Below are 16,606 nucleotides of genomic sequence, written 5' to 3' on the forward strand. Positions count from 1 at the left end.
TGCCTGCCCTGCTCCAGCTCCTTTATAAAATATACAGCGTAAACCGAGAGGCAACCTGGGGTAACCCTGGCCATTGCACTGAAACCCACATCAGGCAACAGGCAGCTAGCTTCCGGACATTGCAAACCACAGCACAAGCAGTACCCCCCACTGCTGGCCCTCCTGCCACACTCAGAGCAATTAATGCTGTTGGTGAAAGTGAAATGCGGCCATCAGTCCCTTCCCCCATATCTTCTCCAAGGTCAGGGTCTCCTCTCTCTCACCCACACACACGCACACCCCACTTCTCCAGGTAAGTTTCCTGCAGTGATAATCATGACTCAAAACAGTGTTCTTATAAGTAAAAAGAAGAACAGGAGTACTTGTGGCACCTTAGAGACTAACAAATTTATTAGTGACACTGCAAGATGAAGAGGTGAGCACAGACCTTAGTCTCTAAGGTGCCACAAGTACTCCTGTTCTTCTTTTTACAGACCAGGGGGAAGAGGTAGAGAGAAAGGCAGCTAGCACGAGGTGCAAGGCTGCAGTTTATGACATCAGCAGATTAATACCCCCCAGTCCCTCCCGGCTTCTTATTTTCCTGCTCCACGCATGTGTATTAAAATTCAGAACAGAGGTATCCAGCCAGTGGCAATTGATACATTTAATGGAGAAAATGGGCCCTTGAAATATTTTTCAGACCCCCCCCTTCCCTATTAACCCCACCCCACCATCCCACTCCTTACATTTGAACATTATCCACACCAAACAATAAGTGAGCGGCCCAGAAACCTCTACAGTGTCACTTCCCATGTCACACACACACACACACCCCCGCAGCAAAAATCCCAAGTTCTCACTGCAGTCCATTTCTCACACACTCCCGATGCATGCAGTTCAGACAGCTAACAGAGGAGGAAGGGGCTGGGATGGGAGAAGTTAGCAGCAAGGCCCACCCTGACAGAAGAGCTGTTTTACTCCCTGCCCAGACCACCAGATTCCATCTAATACACGCTGATGTCCCAAGTGCAGCCTGACAGGCAGGGTCTAATGCAGTATCTCTGCAAGGAAACACACACAGGCACTTGTACACACCCCAGAATCTGTGCTTCAGGCTCCTGCGAGTGGTGTTGTGGGCTTTCCTCGCCTTAATGAGGAGCCTACGCACTGGGCTGCAGTGCACCACTGCTGTCTGAACCCAATTCAGCTAGACGTAGTGTAGCTACGGAGGAGCCTGGGCTTCTCTCACGATTGCCAGACTGAGGTTTAAAGTAGTCTACGCTCGACTGCAGGCCAGCACACACACACACTCACTTGGTACCTGAGCCTTTGGAGGCCAGGAAACTGCTACTGTGAAACCCCACCCACAGCCCTCATGGAACTGAGCCCCTTCTGCGACTGAGCTACAGAGGGCATGACTCAATCCATGGGTGATGAGGTTCTCGGAGCCCAGGGCAGACTGGGAGAGCAATCTCCCAGCCCTCCTACCACAAGACCGCCAAAAGGGACAACTGTCAGACTGCCTCCTTGGCACACCCAGGAGCAACAAATGAGGCAGACTACAAGCCTGGGTGCAGCAGAGAATCTCCTCCCCGAGACACAGTGAGCATCATCTCCTGTTTCCAATGGCAGGAGGGCAGGAGAGAGAGAGAGCAGGCGTGACTGCCAGGACTCTCCGGGGAGCCTTATCAGGAGTTGCAGAACTTCTGCTGCTTTGAACTCCTCAAGGGCCACATCCTGGCAATAAGCCACAAGCTAAGTTTCAGCTCCAGCACCCAATTAGGTGCCACCTCACATCTCAAAAAGGACATTTACCCTATTACAGGTCCTGATTCAGAAACAAAGATCAGGCCTAAAAGAAATGTCTTTCTTCATGCAGACGGCAGCAGGCTGCCCTTTTCGTTATGTCCTTGGGGATGTCACCTTCCAAAGATTCAGCAGCAAATACAACAGGGGCAAAGGCCAACAGCAGAAAATCCTGTCCTGCCTCCCATTACTGTGAGGGAACTGCCCCAGATACCTGCCTGCCAATCAAGAGTACAGATGGGGCCGGGGGGATGAAAGAACCACAGCAGAGTCCTGCCCACCCCTTTCCAATGCAGGACTGTTTTGTACCATTTATTCTGGAGGAGAATTGTGCAGCATACTCTGAAAAGAAGCTATTGATGGGGCTTCCATCGTTCCCCTCAGGAGACTGATTCCCTACAGAATAATCTCTAGTCTCCACCTCCCTCCAGTAGTCAGACTAAATTTTCCTTGGTTCTTTCCTCTGAAGCAATTACTGTTAGTCAGACCCATTGGCTCACCTTAAGCAATTCACTCACTCCTACTTCACAGGTATCTTCCAAACCACTCCACACATCTAAAGTCAAAATAAGGCCTAACAATTATCCCGGCAGCCTCAACAAGACACCTCCCCAGGAGTCAAGACATGGCTGTTTATCGTTACCCTTTAGTCCTTCCAGCCAGTTCTCAGGACACGTGATAGACTGTATCCAAGCCAACCTGAATTTCAGGTGGCTGAAGCACTGTATTCCCTCCCAGCATTGGCTACTGTCTAGTACTTAGAACCAGTGGTTCTCAAACTTTTGTACTGGTGATCCCTTTCACACAGCAAGCCTATGAGTGTGACCCCCCCCATACACAAAGTAAAACCACATTTTTTTATATTTAACACTATTATAAATGCTGGAGGCAAAGCAGGTTTTGGAGATGGAGGTGACAGCTCGCAATCCCCCACATCAGTGTTTCCCAAACTTGAGACGCCGCTTGTGTAGGGAAAGCCCCTGGTGGGCCGGGCCGGTTTGTTTACCTGCCACGTGCGCAGGTTCGGCCGATCGCGGCTCCCACTGGCCGTGGTTTGCTGCTCCAGGCCAATGGGAGCTGCCGGGACGTGGCAGGTACACAAACGGGCCCAGCCCGCCAGGGGCTTTCCCTATACAAGTGTCGTCCCAAGTTTGGGAAACACTGCCCCACATAATAACCTCACAACCCCCTGAGGAGTCATGACTCCGTTTGAGAACCCCTGACTTTGACTGCAAGCCATGTGAGGGAGGGACTGTTATTCTGCTATGCGTCTAAACGGTGCTTAGTACAGTGGGCCCTGCCTCCTAGACTCCATTGTAACACAAATACCAAGTAGCTTAATGAAGTCCAACTATGACGTCTAATGTGTTCACTGACTCTGCATTTAGAGCAGATTTGTCTGACAGTGTTTATTCTTTATAATGCCAGGAAGTTGGTTTAGAGTTGTGTTGAGGTCTTTACAGATTTGTCCCTTTATATTTGTCTCATTAATTTATAAAGGGATGAGTTTATTTGACCACGATTGCCAGGACTTTTTTTTTTTTTTTTTTTTAAAAGCCATCAGGACAGTATTTGCTTTCTACACCTTTAGGGTGGGAAACACTGTATGAGTGCCACGTAAGGTTATTTCTAACCCTCCAGTTCCCCTTCAGTTTGTGACTTTCAAGAGAAAGAAACAACAGTTTGAAGTTCGTTAAGCTCATTATCAGAGGCTTTAGTATTCACTTATTTCTCTCATATTACATTTAATTTTCCGTAAGCATTCCCTTTCCTGCTTTTCAGCTACACATCACGATATTCATCACTTCTGAGTCAGTCACACCCCACTGCTTTTCTTTTCTTGAGGAAAGACTCCTTTGGAAGTACCTCTTTCCACAAAGCCAGAGTGGAAGCAGGTCAGAGCTCCTTGCCCTTAGTAAGCCCTGGGATGGAGCTTGGCTGTTCTCAGTGGTGGCAGATGACAGAACAAGGAGCAATGGTCTCTAGTTTCAGTGGGGAAGGTCTAGGTTGGATATTAGGTATCAGGGGGTAGCCATGTTAGTCTGTATCTACAAAAACAATAAGGAATCTGGTGGCACCTTAAAGACTAACAGATTTATTTGGGCATTAGGATATTAGGAAACACTATTTCACTAGGAGGGTGGTGAATCACTGGAATGGGTTACCTAGGGAGGTGGTGGAATCTCCATCCTTAGAGGTTTTTAAGGCCCGACTTGACAAAGCCCTGGCTGGGATGCTTTAGTTGGTGTTGGTCCTGCTTTGAGCAGGGGGTTGGACTAGATGACCTCCTGAGGTCTCTTCCAACCCTAATCTTCTATGATTGTACTCAAGGGACGCATGCGAGCAGGTCAACCCCTGTGAAGGGAGCAGGAGTTATATTCCTAGCCAGTGGTGGGTACCTCTGGTTGAAGCAGTAGTAACTACCCTGGGAAAACAGGTTCAAATCCTCTAGAAGCAGGTTTTAAATGTTCAATTTAGCAATGCTACTCGGGGTCAGGGTGTGTGGTTCCCCTGCATGTGAGAGCTCTGAAATGCAGAAGCCAAAACCAGGGGGACCCTCCTCCAGTGCAAGAGGCAGGTCAGAAGCTTTGGGCTGACCTGTGTGGAAGGCAGGAGCTAAGCAAATGCCTAGATTCCAAGACCAGAAGGGACCATTCCCAGAGCAGATCTTTTAGAAAAACAACCAAGCTGGATTTAAAAATTGTCAGTGATGGAGAATCCACCACACCCCTTGGTAAATTGTGCCAATGGTTAATTACCCTCATTGTAAAAAATGTGTACATTATTTCCAGACTGAATTTGTGTCGCTTCAATTTCCAGCCACTGGATCATGTTATCATAGAATATCAGGATTGGAAGGGACCTCAGGAGGTCATCTAGTCCAACCCCCTGCTCAAAGCAGAACCAATCCCCAGACAGATTTTTGCCGGAGATCCCTAAGTGGCCCCTCAAGGATTGAGCTCACAACCGTGGGTTTAGCAGGCCAATGTTCAAACCACTAAGCTATCTCTGCTAGATAGAAAAGCCCATTGTCAAATATTTGTTCCCTATGTAGGTACTTATAGATTGTTATCAAATCACCTTTTAACTTTCTCTTTGTTAAACTAAATAGCTTGACCTCCTTGGGTCTGTCACTATCTCTATAAGGCAAGTTTTCCAATCCTTTAATCATGCTTGCGGCTCTTTTCTGAATACTCTCCAATTTATCAATGCCCTGGAATTGTGGGCACCAGAACTTGACACTGTATTCCAGCAGCGATCTCCCCAGTGCCAAATACAGAGATACAATAACCTCTCTGCTCCTGCTCAAGATTCCCGTTTCTGCATCGCAGGATCACATTAGCACTCAGTGGTTCTCAAACTTTTTGTATTGGTGACCCTTTTCATATAGCAAGCTTCTGTGTGCAACCCCCCTTATCAATTAAAAACAAAGTGGGGGGTAATTTAATTTAACAGGGACTCAGGCTGTCGGCCCCACTCCTGGCAGGGCTGACACCTTGCAACCCACTTTGAGAACCCCCTTTTTTGGACACAGCATCACACTGGGATTATCCACCATGACCCCCAAATCTTTTTCAGAGTCACCGCTTCCCTGGGTAGAGTGCCCCATTCTATAAGCATGGTCTGCATTCTTTGGTCCTAGATTTATACATTTGCTTTTAACCATATTAAAACGAACATTGTTTGCTTGCACCCGGGTTTCCAAGCAATCCAGATCGCTCTGTATCGGTGACCCGTCCTCTTCATTATTTACCACTCTTCTAATCTTTTGTGTTGTCTGCAAACTTCATCAGTGATGTTAGGTTTTCTTCCGCATGACTGATAAAAAATGTTAAATAGCATATGGCCAAGAACAGATCCCTGCAAGACCCCACTTGAAAAACACACCCACTCAATAAGGATTCCCAATTTACAATTACATTTAGAAACCTATCAGTTATCCAGTTTTTAATCTATTTAACGTGTACCATGTTAATTTCATATCATTAGAGTTTTTTTAATTAAAGCGTTGTGGGGACCAAGTCAAACACCTTACAGAAGTCTGAGGAGGGTGTTTGGAGTGGGGCAATGGGGGGATACCACAATATGTGCAGAAGCCAGATGCGTGTGTGCTCCCAGTGAGGCAAGAGCTAACATGGGAATGAGGAGCAGCAGGCAAGGTAAACCCAGGCTATTGGAGAATTCATCTCACAGTCCTGCTGCCATAACAGACCGCTTTTAAAAAAAAAAAAACTGCTCATCAGCTCCGTCGTTTTACAGTTGTTGATTTCATCTCCCTTATCATTGGCTAACAGCCCTAACATCTCTCTAATAATTCTACTTTGAAGAGCCTTTACAGTGTTTACCCATCTAGGTTCTTACATGGCCCCCAGCCCCACCGTATCTGAGCCCCTATTCCCACCAACCGTTTTGACTATCATTAATTCTTTGTTGCCTTGTCTTTCCCCACTTAATTTCCAACACAAGTTCCTTGTGGCCATCAGATATTTCAATAGGACCTCAAGAAGCCTGATCAGCCACTACTTCTTTCATAATTCCCCCACATTTGCTCTCTCCAAATCAGATACCTTTGGACAGCTGTGTCCTATGAACCTATTCATCAATACCTTGAATTAACAGAGCTCACAATCACTAGCACAGAAGTGTCCTACTCCACTTACGCTTTCAGTCAAGAACTCCCTACTGGTATGAAGCAGATCAAGAAGGATTTCTCCTCTAGCTGGATTCCCTACTTCCTGGCTCAAATATTTGTCCTTTAATTAATCTGGGAAGTGATGATGTTCAACGCTTTTTGTATTTGTAACTCAACAGCTGTCTGAGTACTTAAAATCCTACATGACCACATTATCTAGAGATTTTGGACTCCACGGTAACTGGTTTAGGAATTTTTTGTTCTCATTTTCCTCTAGCCCTACATAGCCATTTCTTCAAACCTTACCAGATTATTTCGCTACCACTCCGTTAATGGGGAAATTGATTCTTGTTGTTTTGTTAATTTAGAGTATTACCCCATCCCTCATACAAAGAGGATTGTACCCGATAATGCAGAGAACCATCCCGTCAGCATTATCAGGTTTCAGTTGTGTCCACTACATCATATTCTCCTTTCATTAAGCAAATACTCCCAATTACCCATTGCATTAAGCAAATGCTCCCAATTACCCAGTTTAAAGCCTGTGTAACTAGCCCTGCCAGTTTTGAACCCACAGAACTGGGACCCCTTGTGCTTCAGTGGAGATTTCACAGAGCATTGGCATCAGTCCTGTACATCAACAGCCTTCCCCTTCTAAACCATCCACAGATCCATCGGTTGGTCTCCAGCATCACTCTTGACTTTACTCACACTAGTTACTAGAAAGACAAAACATCACCTATGTTGACCTCAGTCTGCAGCATTCTTCCCAGGGTTCTAAAGTCATTCTTGATCCACTGATTCTCCCTTTGTGCCTGTCATTAGCTTTCACATGAACTACACTAGGTGAACATTCACTGCTACACTGCAGGCTATGCTTTGCTCTTGTCATCACATTTGACTCCCTGGCACTAGGAAGATAGTATACCATCCTTTTCTCTTTTTTAGGAGTCAGACAGCCTGAGCTATGTTCATCGCTACCAAAGTGCTCATCAAAACCATCTGCCACCAACTTCTGCCTCTCCAGTGTCACCCTTCCGGCTGCTGGTCAATATACTACCTGGTTCTCAGGCTCTGGCTGATCATCTAGCTCATCAGGATCATAGTATTTGTCACTTCTGTCAAAAGTGAATGGCCTAAGTGCAGTAAGTCTTCTCTTAGCCTCCTCTTCCACATTCATTCCCTCAGATCTCAGCCAGTTACATCTCTCTTTATAGTTCCTCCTGCTGCAATCCAATTCAGTTTTTTTCCCCCATCGATTTCAGCTCCTGCCCATGTCCCTCCACAGTGGAAGCCACTTCACACTTCATGCATATAGAGCCTGCCTTGTGAAATAAACCAGGGCAAATCATAAGAAAAGTTCAGCAAATAAATTCGGGACGACAGATTCTCTGTTCCTTCCTGTCCCACTATTCTGAGCTCAGCTGACGTGTACAGGTTTTGAAGAGAGACTTTGGGAGTTAGGCGGCAGCAGAGAACAACAGAAATTTAATTTGCTTCTTTCAGAAGCTATAGAGACCTCTTCCATCCAGTTCAAATATGAGCATATTAGACATAGAATTAGCTACAAGAGGAATACACCACCTATGACGACATCCTGAAACTAGAAAGATCCTTTATCCAGCAAGACTATACCCAAAAGCACAGCAGACCTCTAGCAATGCTGGCACATTGAGGACCTACTATGTCCTCAAAAAGAGAAAAGATGACAGGAAGTGCTCCCAGAAGTTGGGATCCTTGCAACACTCCTTCAGGCTACCATTTGCATCACTACTTATTACTTCATACTACAAGACAACCACCTACAAAGCCCATAAACTTGCTGCAACTAAAATTCCAATCATGTTCTCCTGTTCACAGAGAAAGGCAATGGGATGAAGGACATATCTGGATACTAACCTCGGGCTGACAGCTTTTTGGTGTTGATGATTTTTGCAGCATATTCCTGGGATGAATTTTTCTTCACACATCGGCGCACCACAGAAAAGGCTCCCCTAGAAGAAACGGGGGGGGGGGGGGGCTGTGAAAATGAAAATAATAATGCAACAGGAACGATTTCCACCCCCAACTTAGATATGTCAAGTCAGCAAATAACGCCAGAGGAAAAGTGTATACCCAAGTGCTTGGCTGAGGCCTCCTAGGGGCCTTAAGCAGGAAAGCACAAACAGTACACCATGGAGGGGAGGGGAGAAGAGAAGAGTGCAGAGACATAACATACAGGGGCTGAAGAACGAAAGAGTAGCCTAGAAGGTTGGAAACACTTCCGTAATGGTCTAGTGGCTAGAGAAGACAACTAGGAATTAGTTCTCCTAGGTTCTTGTCCCAGCTGGGCCACTGAATCACTGCAGCACTTTGGACGAGACACTAACTCTGCTACACTCATTTCTTTATCTGTGAACTAGGGATAAATACCTCTTCCCAGGGGGGCTGGCAGGCTAATAGTTGTTTGTAAGTTAACATTTTATAAATATGAATTATTATTGCTGCAACAGGCTGTAGGGAGAAGTGCACTGAGTGGCAGAACAGAAAGGGGAAGGATTCTTAGAAGAAAAGGGAGATGGCGTAAGAAAAAAAGGTGTAAGGAAAGACAGCCCAGGCCCTAAGAGGTTGTGGGGAAGAGGGAAAACCTGGAAAGTGGTCCCTACAGAAAAAATGGTGGATAGAGAGAGACAAGAGAACAGGCTTGATGGAAGAAAAACTCAGGAAGGTCAGAAGGGTGAATAAGGGGAAGTTGACAGGGAAGTATCCAAGCCTCTGAGTGGGGAACTAGGTCCCACCAGTCCCCAGAGAAGTCTGTACACTGGAACTAGAAACAAACCAGAACACTACAGCAGACCCACAGAAAACTTAACCCATCAGAGAGGGTCTGGCCCTAGGCAACTGGGCCCCTCCCTACACTCCAGAGTCCTGACCCCTCCTCAGCTTCTGCTCCCACCCCCAACCTCTCCACATAAACCAGCGAGAAACACTGCAAGCACCATTCCTTGGGCCAGGGCTGGGTGTTGAGACACAAGCTGCAGCAGCAGCCTAGGAATCCGTGTGGGGATGGGGCAAAGAGATGCAGCAGTGCCCAGAGATTGGTGCAGGGAAGGAGGGGGAAAGATGCAGCAGTATTCAGGGATGCATCAACACCCAATGATCCCATCCTGTATACTGCTGCATCACCTCCATGTCCCAAGATCGCACTGCAGGTTTAGGTGTGTGTTTGGGGGCAGGGGAGTTGGGTGCAGCAGTGTCTGATCCCAAAACTGTGGAGGAGAGATCCCCTATACAGCCGCAGAACCTAGTCCTTCTGCAGGGCTGGGGGAGTATCTCAGGAGGAAGCCAGAGCTATAGCAGGGACAACTGGAGTGAGTGTCCCGGGTTATGGCTATCACCAGGATGGTTTGGGGGAGCAGGGTGCAGCAGCCCCAAGCAGTCCAAGTGCAGAGCTAGGGAGTAAGTCCTGGGGTACACAGCCTCACATGGTGCAGGGATGGGGAAACCCTGGCCTAAAGCTACACCTGGGTTGGGATGGGATGGGAGTAACCCCGGGGGGCAGCAGCCCCCACTCCCCGTGCAGAACGGTGACGAAGGGGACGCGGGAGGTCCTAGGGTGCAGCAGACCCTCCCGGCCCCACTATAGGGGCGGCGGGGGCATGATCCCCGGGTGTAGCAGACGCCAGCTGCCGGTCCCAGGACCAGGGCAGCGGGAGGACCCGGGAGCTCAGGGCACCCAGTCCGGCACAGGAAGGTGGAGCGGGACAGCCAGGGTGCCGCAGCGGCTCCGGGGCAGGGCTGGGGAAGAGGCAGGCGGGCGGGGGCTCCCGGGCGGGCGGGAAGGGACGCAGGCAGAGGTCCCCGGGACGTAGGGCCGGGCGGGCTCCGTACTTGCCGAGCTCCTCGTAGAGCTGGTAGTCGTCGGTGAAGCGGGTGCACAGGGCGGTGGTGGCCATGCTGGGCTGGGCTCAGCGCCACTCGGGCATGGGACTGGGCGAGGCGCGGGCTGCTGCCGGCCGACCGGCGCGGGCGGATCGCGCTGTCCTCGGGGCAGCCTCCTCCGGCGGCTACTTGGCTCCCCGCGCCACCCTGCACAGTCACCGCTCGCCAGGGAGGAGAAGGAGGCTGAGCCCCGCCAGCACCGCGAGATCTTACTGGGAGACACCCCCCGCCCGCCCCCTGCCTCCGCCCGGCCCCGGGGTGGGGCCGCGCCCTGGCGCTCGGGGCAAGCGGGGCGGTGCTGGGCCCCGGGGGCGCACGCGAGCCGCCGAGCCCCGTGTAGGCTGCAGCTGGCGAGCCACCCCCTTGCCTGTCTGCGCGGGGAAAGAGGCTATAGCCTGACACCCCCCCCCCCCAGCACGGAGCAGGAGGAGACGCAGCGAAGTAAGCGGGGCGCGGGAGCCCCTCGCGTGCACCCCCGACTCACAGCCAGAGCACCCCCAGCTCAGCAAGAGTCCTATGAGTGTGGATAGGGCGGCTACTGGGGGGCGGGAGGACATAAAGGAGGGAGTGGTAGTGAGCAGGAAATTAGCCCGAAAGCACCCCGCAGGCTGGCCGGGGCCGGGTCTGACCCCTTGTTGCTCCTAGGCACAGGGGCCGGTAGAAGTGCAGCCGTTTAAACTTCCTGCATGCATCGAAAAGGGGAGGGCTGTAGCCTGAGATCCTTGCGCGGGGAACGTGCAATAGGGCGGGCTGAGAGCCCCGCGCGGATAAATAAGGCTACAGGAGATTAACCCTTGCGTGCACCAAGAGAAGGGGAACTAGTGCAGCCTGACCCCACCATACGCAGATGGGGAGGAGGAAAACTGCAGTCTCTCCCTTCCCCTCTCCATGAGCCAATGGTGTGGGGAGAGGAAGGGGGAGTTAAGAGGGAGAAAACTACTGCTGCCTAACTCCTGCATGTACATAGAGGGTGGTACCTGCAGTCTGACAGATCTCCTATGAAGTGAGGATAACCCCTGCATGCCCTGTGAGGTGGAGAATATGCACCTAAAAAGGGGAACTGCACCTTGACATTGCTAGCTGCAGGCACCAAGGAGAAGGAACTACACTCTGATAAGAGAAACTGGGAGTGCTGATGTGAACTGGAAAATACATCCTGAGCAGCTAGCCCAGTATTCATAGACACACACTGGAAAGAGGAAAAAAACATTCGCTAGAGGGTGCTTTGTCTTGTTGGTTACGAGCCTTACCCTGCACGTTCACTCACTCACTCTCACACTCACTGGTAGGTGGGGCTTGGTCCCACTAAGGTACCCACCAAAGGACCAGCCTTGCACTCTCCAGGAAAGTAAACCAGACTCCATTCTGTCTCTGCAGTTTGTGCCATTCAGGAGATGCTTTCCATAGCAACTTTATAGGCAAGTTTATTTTCACCTCTCCTGTTAAAGGATTCTCTCTCTGAGTGATTGCCAATAAAAAATTCTTTGATTTATGACAAACCAAGTCTAGTTTGGAAATTGTGTTTTGGGGCAGTGGCAGGCCTAGCTGAAGAGGGCAGATGTTCTTTGGCCTCTCCAAAGAGCCAGGAAAAGGAGCATGTTACAGACACAGGGAGACCAACTCACCCAACAGTATCGAGCATTAGTATTAAACTGATTTGAAGATTGAAAGCACTATAGAAATGCTAGGTATTATTATTGTATGTGAAAGGACCAGCAAAGAAGACCTCTTCTATCATTCAGCAAAGTAACAGGAACGGATAGCAGCAGTGAACAGTTGTCTGTCTGTCTGTCTGTATAGGGCTTATACAGCCTGTCTGAGCCTTCAAAGCTGTCAAGGCTGCTTCCGCACTTTGAACTTTAGGGTACAAATGTCAGGGCCTGCATGAAAACTTCCAAGCTTAACTACCAGCTTAGATCTGGTCTGCTGCCACCACTCCCAAATGCTAATTCCCTTCCCTGGGTAGCCTTGAGAGACTCTTCACCAATTCCCTGGTGAATACAGATCCAAACCCCTTGGATCTTAAAACAAGGAGAAATTAACCATCCCCCTCCTTTCTCCCACCAACTCCTGGTGGGTCAAGATCCAACCCCCTTGGATCTTAAAAACAAGGAAAAATCAATCAGGTTCTTAAAAAGAAGGCTTTTAATTAAAGAAAAAGGTAAAAATCATCTCTGTAAAATCAGGATGGAAAATAACTTTACAGGGTAATCAAACTTAAAGAGCCCAGAGGAATCCCCTCTAGCCTTAGGTTCAAAGTTACAGCAAACAGAGATAAACACTCTAGCAAAAAGGTACATTTACAAGTTGAGAAAACAAAGATAAAAACTAACACGCCTTGCCTGGCTGTTTACTTACAAGTTGGAAATATGAGAGACATGTTTAGAAAGATTTTGGAGAGTCTGGATTGATGTCTGGTCCCTCTCAGTCCCAAGAGCGAACAACCCCCCAAAACAAAGAGCACAAACAAAAGCCTTCCCCCCACCAAGATTTGAAAGTATCTTGTCTCCTTATTGGTCCTTTGGGTCAGATGTCAGCCAGGTTACCTGAGCTTCTTAACCCTTTACAGGTAAAAGGATTTTGGAGTCTCTGGCCAGGAGGGATTTTATAGTACTGTACACAGGAGGGCTGTTACCCTTCCTTTTATAGTTATGACACGCCCCCCAAATCACAGATAGTGTTAGACAGCCGGTTCCACACTGGCTGTGATTTCTTCCTGGAGCTCTAGGAGAAAACAGAGTTAATAAGACACATGCACCTTTAGACATACTACTGATTATATAAAAACTAACAATATGTTCCACATTCCAAGAACAATGTTTAACCAGTTGATTCTGAGAAACTTTCCCGGGAGAATGCATCAGCCACTTTGTTAGAAGCTCCTGAAATGTGTTGTATTTCAAAATCAAAATCTTGGAGAGCTAAACTTCACCAAAGAAGTTTTTTGTTATTCCCCTTGGCAGTATGAAGCCACTGTAGCGCAGCATGGTCTGTTTGTAGTTGGAAACGCCGTCCCCAAACGTATGGGCGTAGCTTTTCCAGCGCGTACACAATGGCGTAGCATTCCTTTTTGCTGATTGACCAGTGGCTTTCCCTCTCGGACAGTTTCTTGCTGAGAAACACAACATTATGGAATTATTGATTCGGTCCTTCCTGCATTAAAACTGCTCCCACGCCCCGCTCGGATGCATCTGTGGTTACTAGGAACGGGTTGTCAAAGTTTGGGGCCCTTAGCACAGGGTCAGACATGAGTGTCGCCTTAAGCTGGTTAAAGGCCTTTTGACACTCATCAGTCCACTGAACTGCATTTGGCTGTTTCTTTCTGGTTAGGTCTGTCAGCGGGGCGGCGATTTGGCTGTAGTGTGGTACAAATTGCCTATAATATTCGGCCAAGCCTAAGAAGGATTGGACCTGTTTCTTTGACTTTGGAACCGGCCACTTTTGGATAGCATCCACTTTGGCCTGTATGGGATTTATAGTTCCTTGACCCACCTGGTGCCCCAGGTAAGTCACTCTGTTTTGGCCTATTTGACACTTTTTAGCCTTAACAGTTAGACCTGCCTGCCTGATGCTCTCAAAGACTTTTCCCAGGTGCTCCAGGTGTTCTGCCCATGAATCAGAAAAAATGGCCACATCATTGAGGTAGGCAACTGCAGATTCTCCCAATCCCGCTAGGAGACCATCTACAAGTCTTTGGAAGGTGGCGGGTGCATTTCGCAGCCCGAAAGGGAGTACATTAAATTCATACACCCCTGCCTGGGTGACGAAGGCTGACCTTTCCTTGGCGGGTTTATTTAGTGGTACTTGCCAGTACCCCTTGGTTAAGTCTAAGGTAGAGATGAATTGGGCATGTCCCAATTTCTCCAATAGCTCATCTGTGCATGGCATTGGATAGTTGTCATGATGAGTTACAGCATTTAGCTTACGGTAGTCCACGCAAAAGCGTATTTCCCATTTGGTTTGGGAACTAGAACCACTGGAGATGCCCATGCACTCTTAAAGGGGCATATTATACCCATCTGTAGCATGTTTTGGATCTCCCTGTTTATAGCAGTTTGGGCATGAGGTGACTCCCAGTAGGGTGGGGTTCTAATTGGGTGAGCATTACCTGTGTCAATGGAGTGGTATGCCCGTTCGGTCTGTCCTGGGGTGGCCGAGAACATTGTCGCAAAGCTAGTGCACAGCTCCTTGATCTGCTGCCGCTGCAGACGTCCAAGGGTCGCGGAGAGGTTCACCTCTTTCACGCCACCATTACTTTTTCCTTTGTAGTAGACACCTTCAGGCCACTCCGCGTTATCTGTTTCCTGGGCTGTAAACTGGGAAACCTTTAATTCCCTGGAATAAAAGGGTTTAAGAGAATTAACATGGTATACCTTAGGCTTTATGGTGGAGGTGGGGGATGCTATTAGATAGTTAACAGCTCCTAGGTGCTCCTGGACCGTGAATGGTCCTTCCCACGACGCATTCATTTTATGGGCCTGGAGCGCCTTTAAGACCATGACTTGGTCTCCTACTTTGAAGGACCGTTCTCTGGAATGTTTATCATACCAGGCCTTTTGCTCTTTCTGAGCATCCTTTAGGTTTTCTTTAGCAAGAGCTAAAGAGTGTCGGAGGGTGCTTTGTAGGTTGCTTACAAAGTCTAGAATGTTAGTTCCTGGAGAAGGCGTAAACCCCTCCCATTGCTGCTTCACCAACTGTAATGGCCCCTTAACCTCGCGGCCATACACAAGTTCAAATGGTGAAAACCCTAAACTGGGATGTGGTACATTCCTGTAGGCAAAAAGCAACTGGAGTGTTCATTTACGAATTTACATATCATGGCCCACAAAGTTTCATTAAACCTCTCCACCAGGCCATTGGTTTGATGGTGGTAAGGGGTGGCAACCAAGTGATTCACCCCATGAGCTTCCCACAGGTTTTTCATGGTCCCTGCCAGGAAATTAGTTCCTGAATCTGTAAGGATGTCAGAGGGCCAACCTACCCTGGTGAAAATGTCTGCTAATGCCTGGCACACACTTTTAGCCCTGGTGTTGCTTAAGGGTACTGCTTCCGGCCATCGGGTAGCAAAATTCATGAAAGTCAGTATGTACTGCTTTCCTCTGGGTGTCTTCTTTGGGAAAGGACCCAGAATATCCACAGCTACTCGCTGAAATGGGACCTCAATTATGGGTAGTGGCTGGAGAGGGGCTTTGACCTGGTCTTGGGGCTTTCCCACTTGTTGGCACACCTCACAAGACCGGACATAATTAGCAACGTCCTTGCCCATTCCCTCCCAGTGGAAGGACTTCCCCAACCGGTCTTTGGTTCTGTTCACCCGAGAATGGCCACTGGGATGATCATGGGCTAAGCTCAAGAGCTTTACCCGATACTTAGTGGGAACTACCAACTGTCTTTGAAGATGCCAGTCTTCCTGGTGCCCACCAGAAAGAGTCTCCTTGTATAAAAGTCCTTGTTTTACCATAAACCGGGATCGGTTAGAAGAGCTGAGAGGCGGTGGGGTGCTCCGTGCCGCCGCCCAAGCTTTTTGAAGGCTGTCAGCTGCTTCCTGCTCGACCTGGAACTGTTCCCTTGATCCTGGAGACATCAGTTCCTTCTTGGACTGTGGACTTGGGCTTGGTCCCTCTGGAAGCGATGCAGGTGCTGGGGCTGTTTCCATTGACTGTGAACCGCTGTCCGCTGGTGCACTATGTTGTATTTCTGGCTCTGGCTGAGCCTCTTGGGTAGGGTTATCTGCTGCTTCTGCCAGTTCAGGCTCGCTGGTGCCCCCTGGCATTGGAGTTGTAGACGGGTTTACAAACGCTGTACTCAGTGCTGGCAATGGTTCTGGCGCTGGTTGTGTTGCCGGTTCTGGCTCTGGTTGTGTTGCCAGTTCCGGTTCTGGGACTGGCTTTGGCTGGGTCTCTGGGATTGGATCCACTACGGCTGTTGCAGTCGTTAGCAGGGGATCCGATTCCACCACCTTTGTCTGGGTCTCTGGTAACACAGACGGGGCCCTGGTGGACGGCTCAGGAACAGGGATGGGGGTGAAAGCTTGCTTAGCCTGGCTGCAGGTGACTATTCCCACCTTCTTGGCTAGCTTCACATGGTTGGCCAAGTCTTCCCCCAGCAGCATGGGGATGGGATAATTGTCATAGACTGCAAAAGTCCACATTCCTGACCAGCCCTTGTACTGGACATGCAACTTGGCTGTAGGCAAGGTTACAGACTGTGACATGAAGGGTTGAATTGTCACTGGAGCCTCCGGATTGAAGAGTTTGGGGTCCACTA

General features: G+C 49.0%; 1 protein-coding gene across 26 annotated transcripts in view; it reads right to left on the reverse strand.

The window, feature by feature from the left end:
• The window catches only part of CAMK2G (calcium/calmodulin dependent protein kinase II gamma), a 157,415-nt gene extending 146,963 nt beyond the window's left edge, over positions 1 to 10,452 (reverse strand). For all 26 annotated transcript variants that reach the window (XM_054035528.1, XM_054035521.1, XM_054035514.1 and 23 more), the window contains exons 1-2: positions 10,289 to 10,452; positions 8,318 to 8,412 (exon numbers count right to left, since the gene is read on the reverse strand). In XM_054035528.1, the coding sequence (XP_053891503.1) occupies positions 8,318 to 8,412; positions 10,289 to 10,353 (160 nt within the window). In that variant the 5' untranslated portion in view covers positions 10,354 to 10,452. The remainder of the gene's footprint in view (positions 1 to 8,317; positions 8,413 to 10,288) is intronic.
• Between the last annotated feature and the right edge of the window lie 6,154 nt (positions 10,453 to 16,606).

Source organism: Malaclemys terrapin, chromosome 7, assembly GCF_027887155.1.
Source record: "Malaclemys terrapin pileata isolate rMalTer1 chromosome 7, rMalTer1.hap1, whole genome shotgun sequence".
Taxonomy (NCBI): domain Eukaryota; kingdom Metazoa; phylum Chordata; order Testudines; family Emydidae; genus Malaclemys; species Malaclemys terrapin.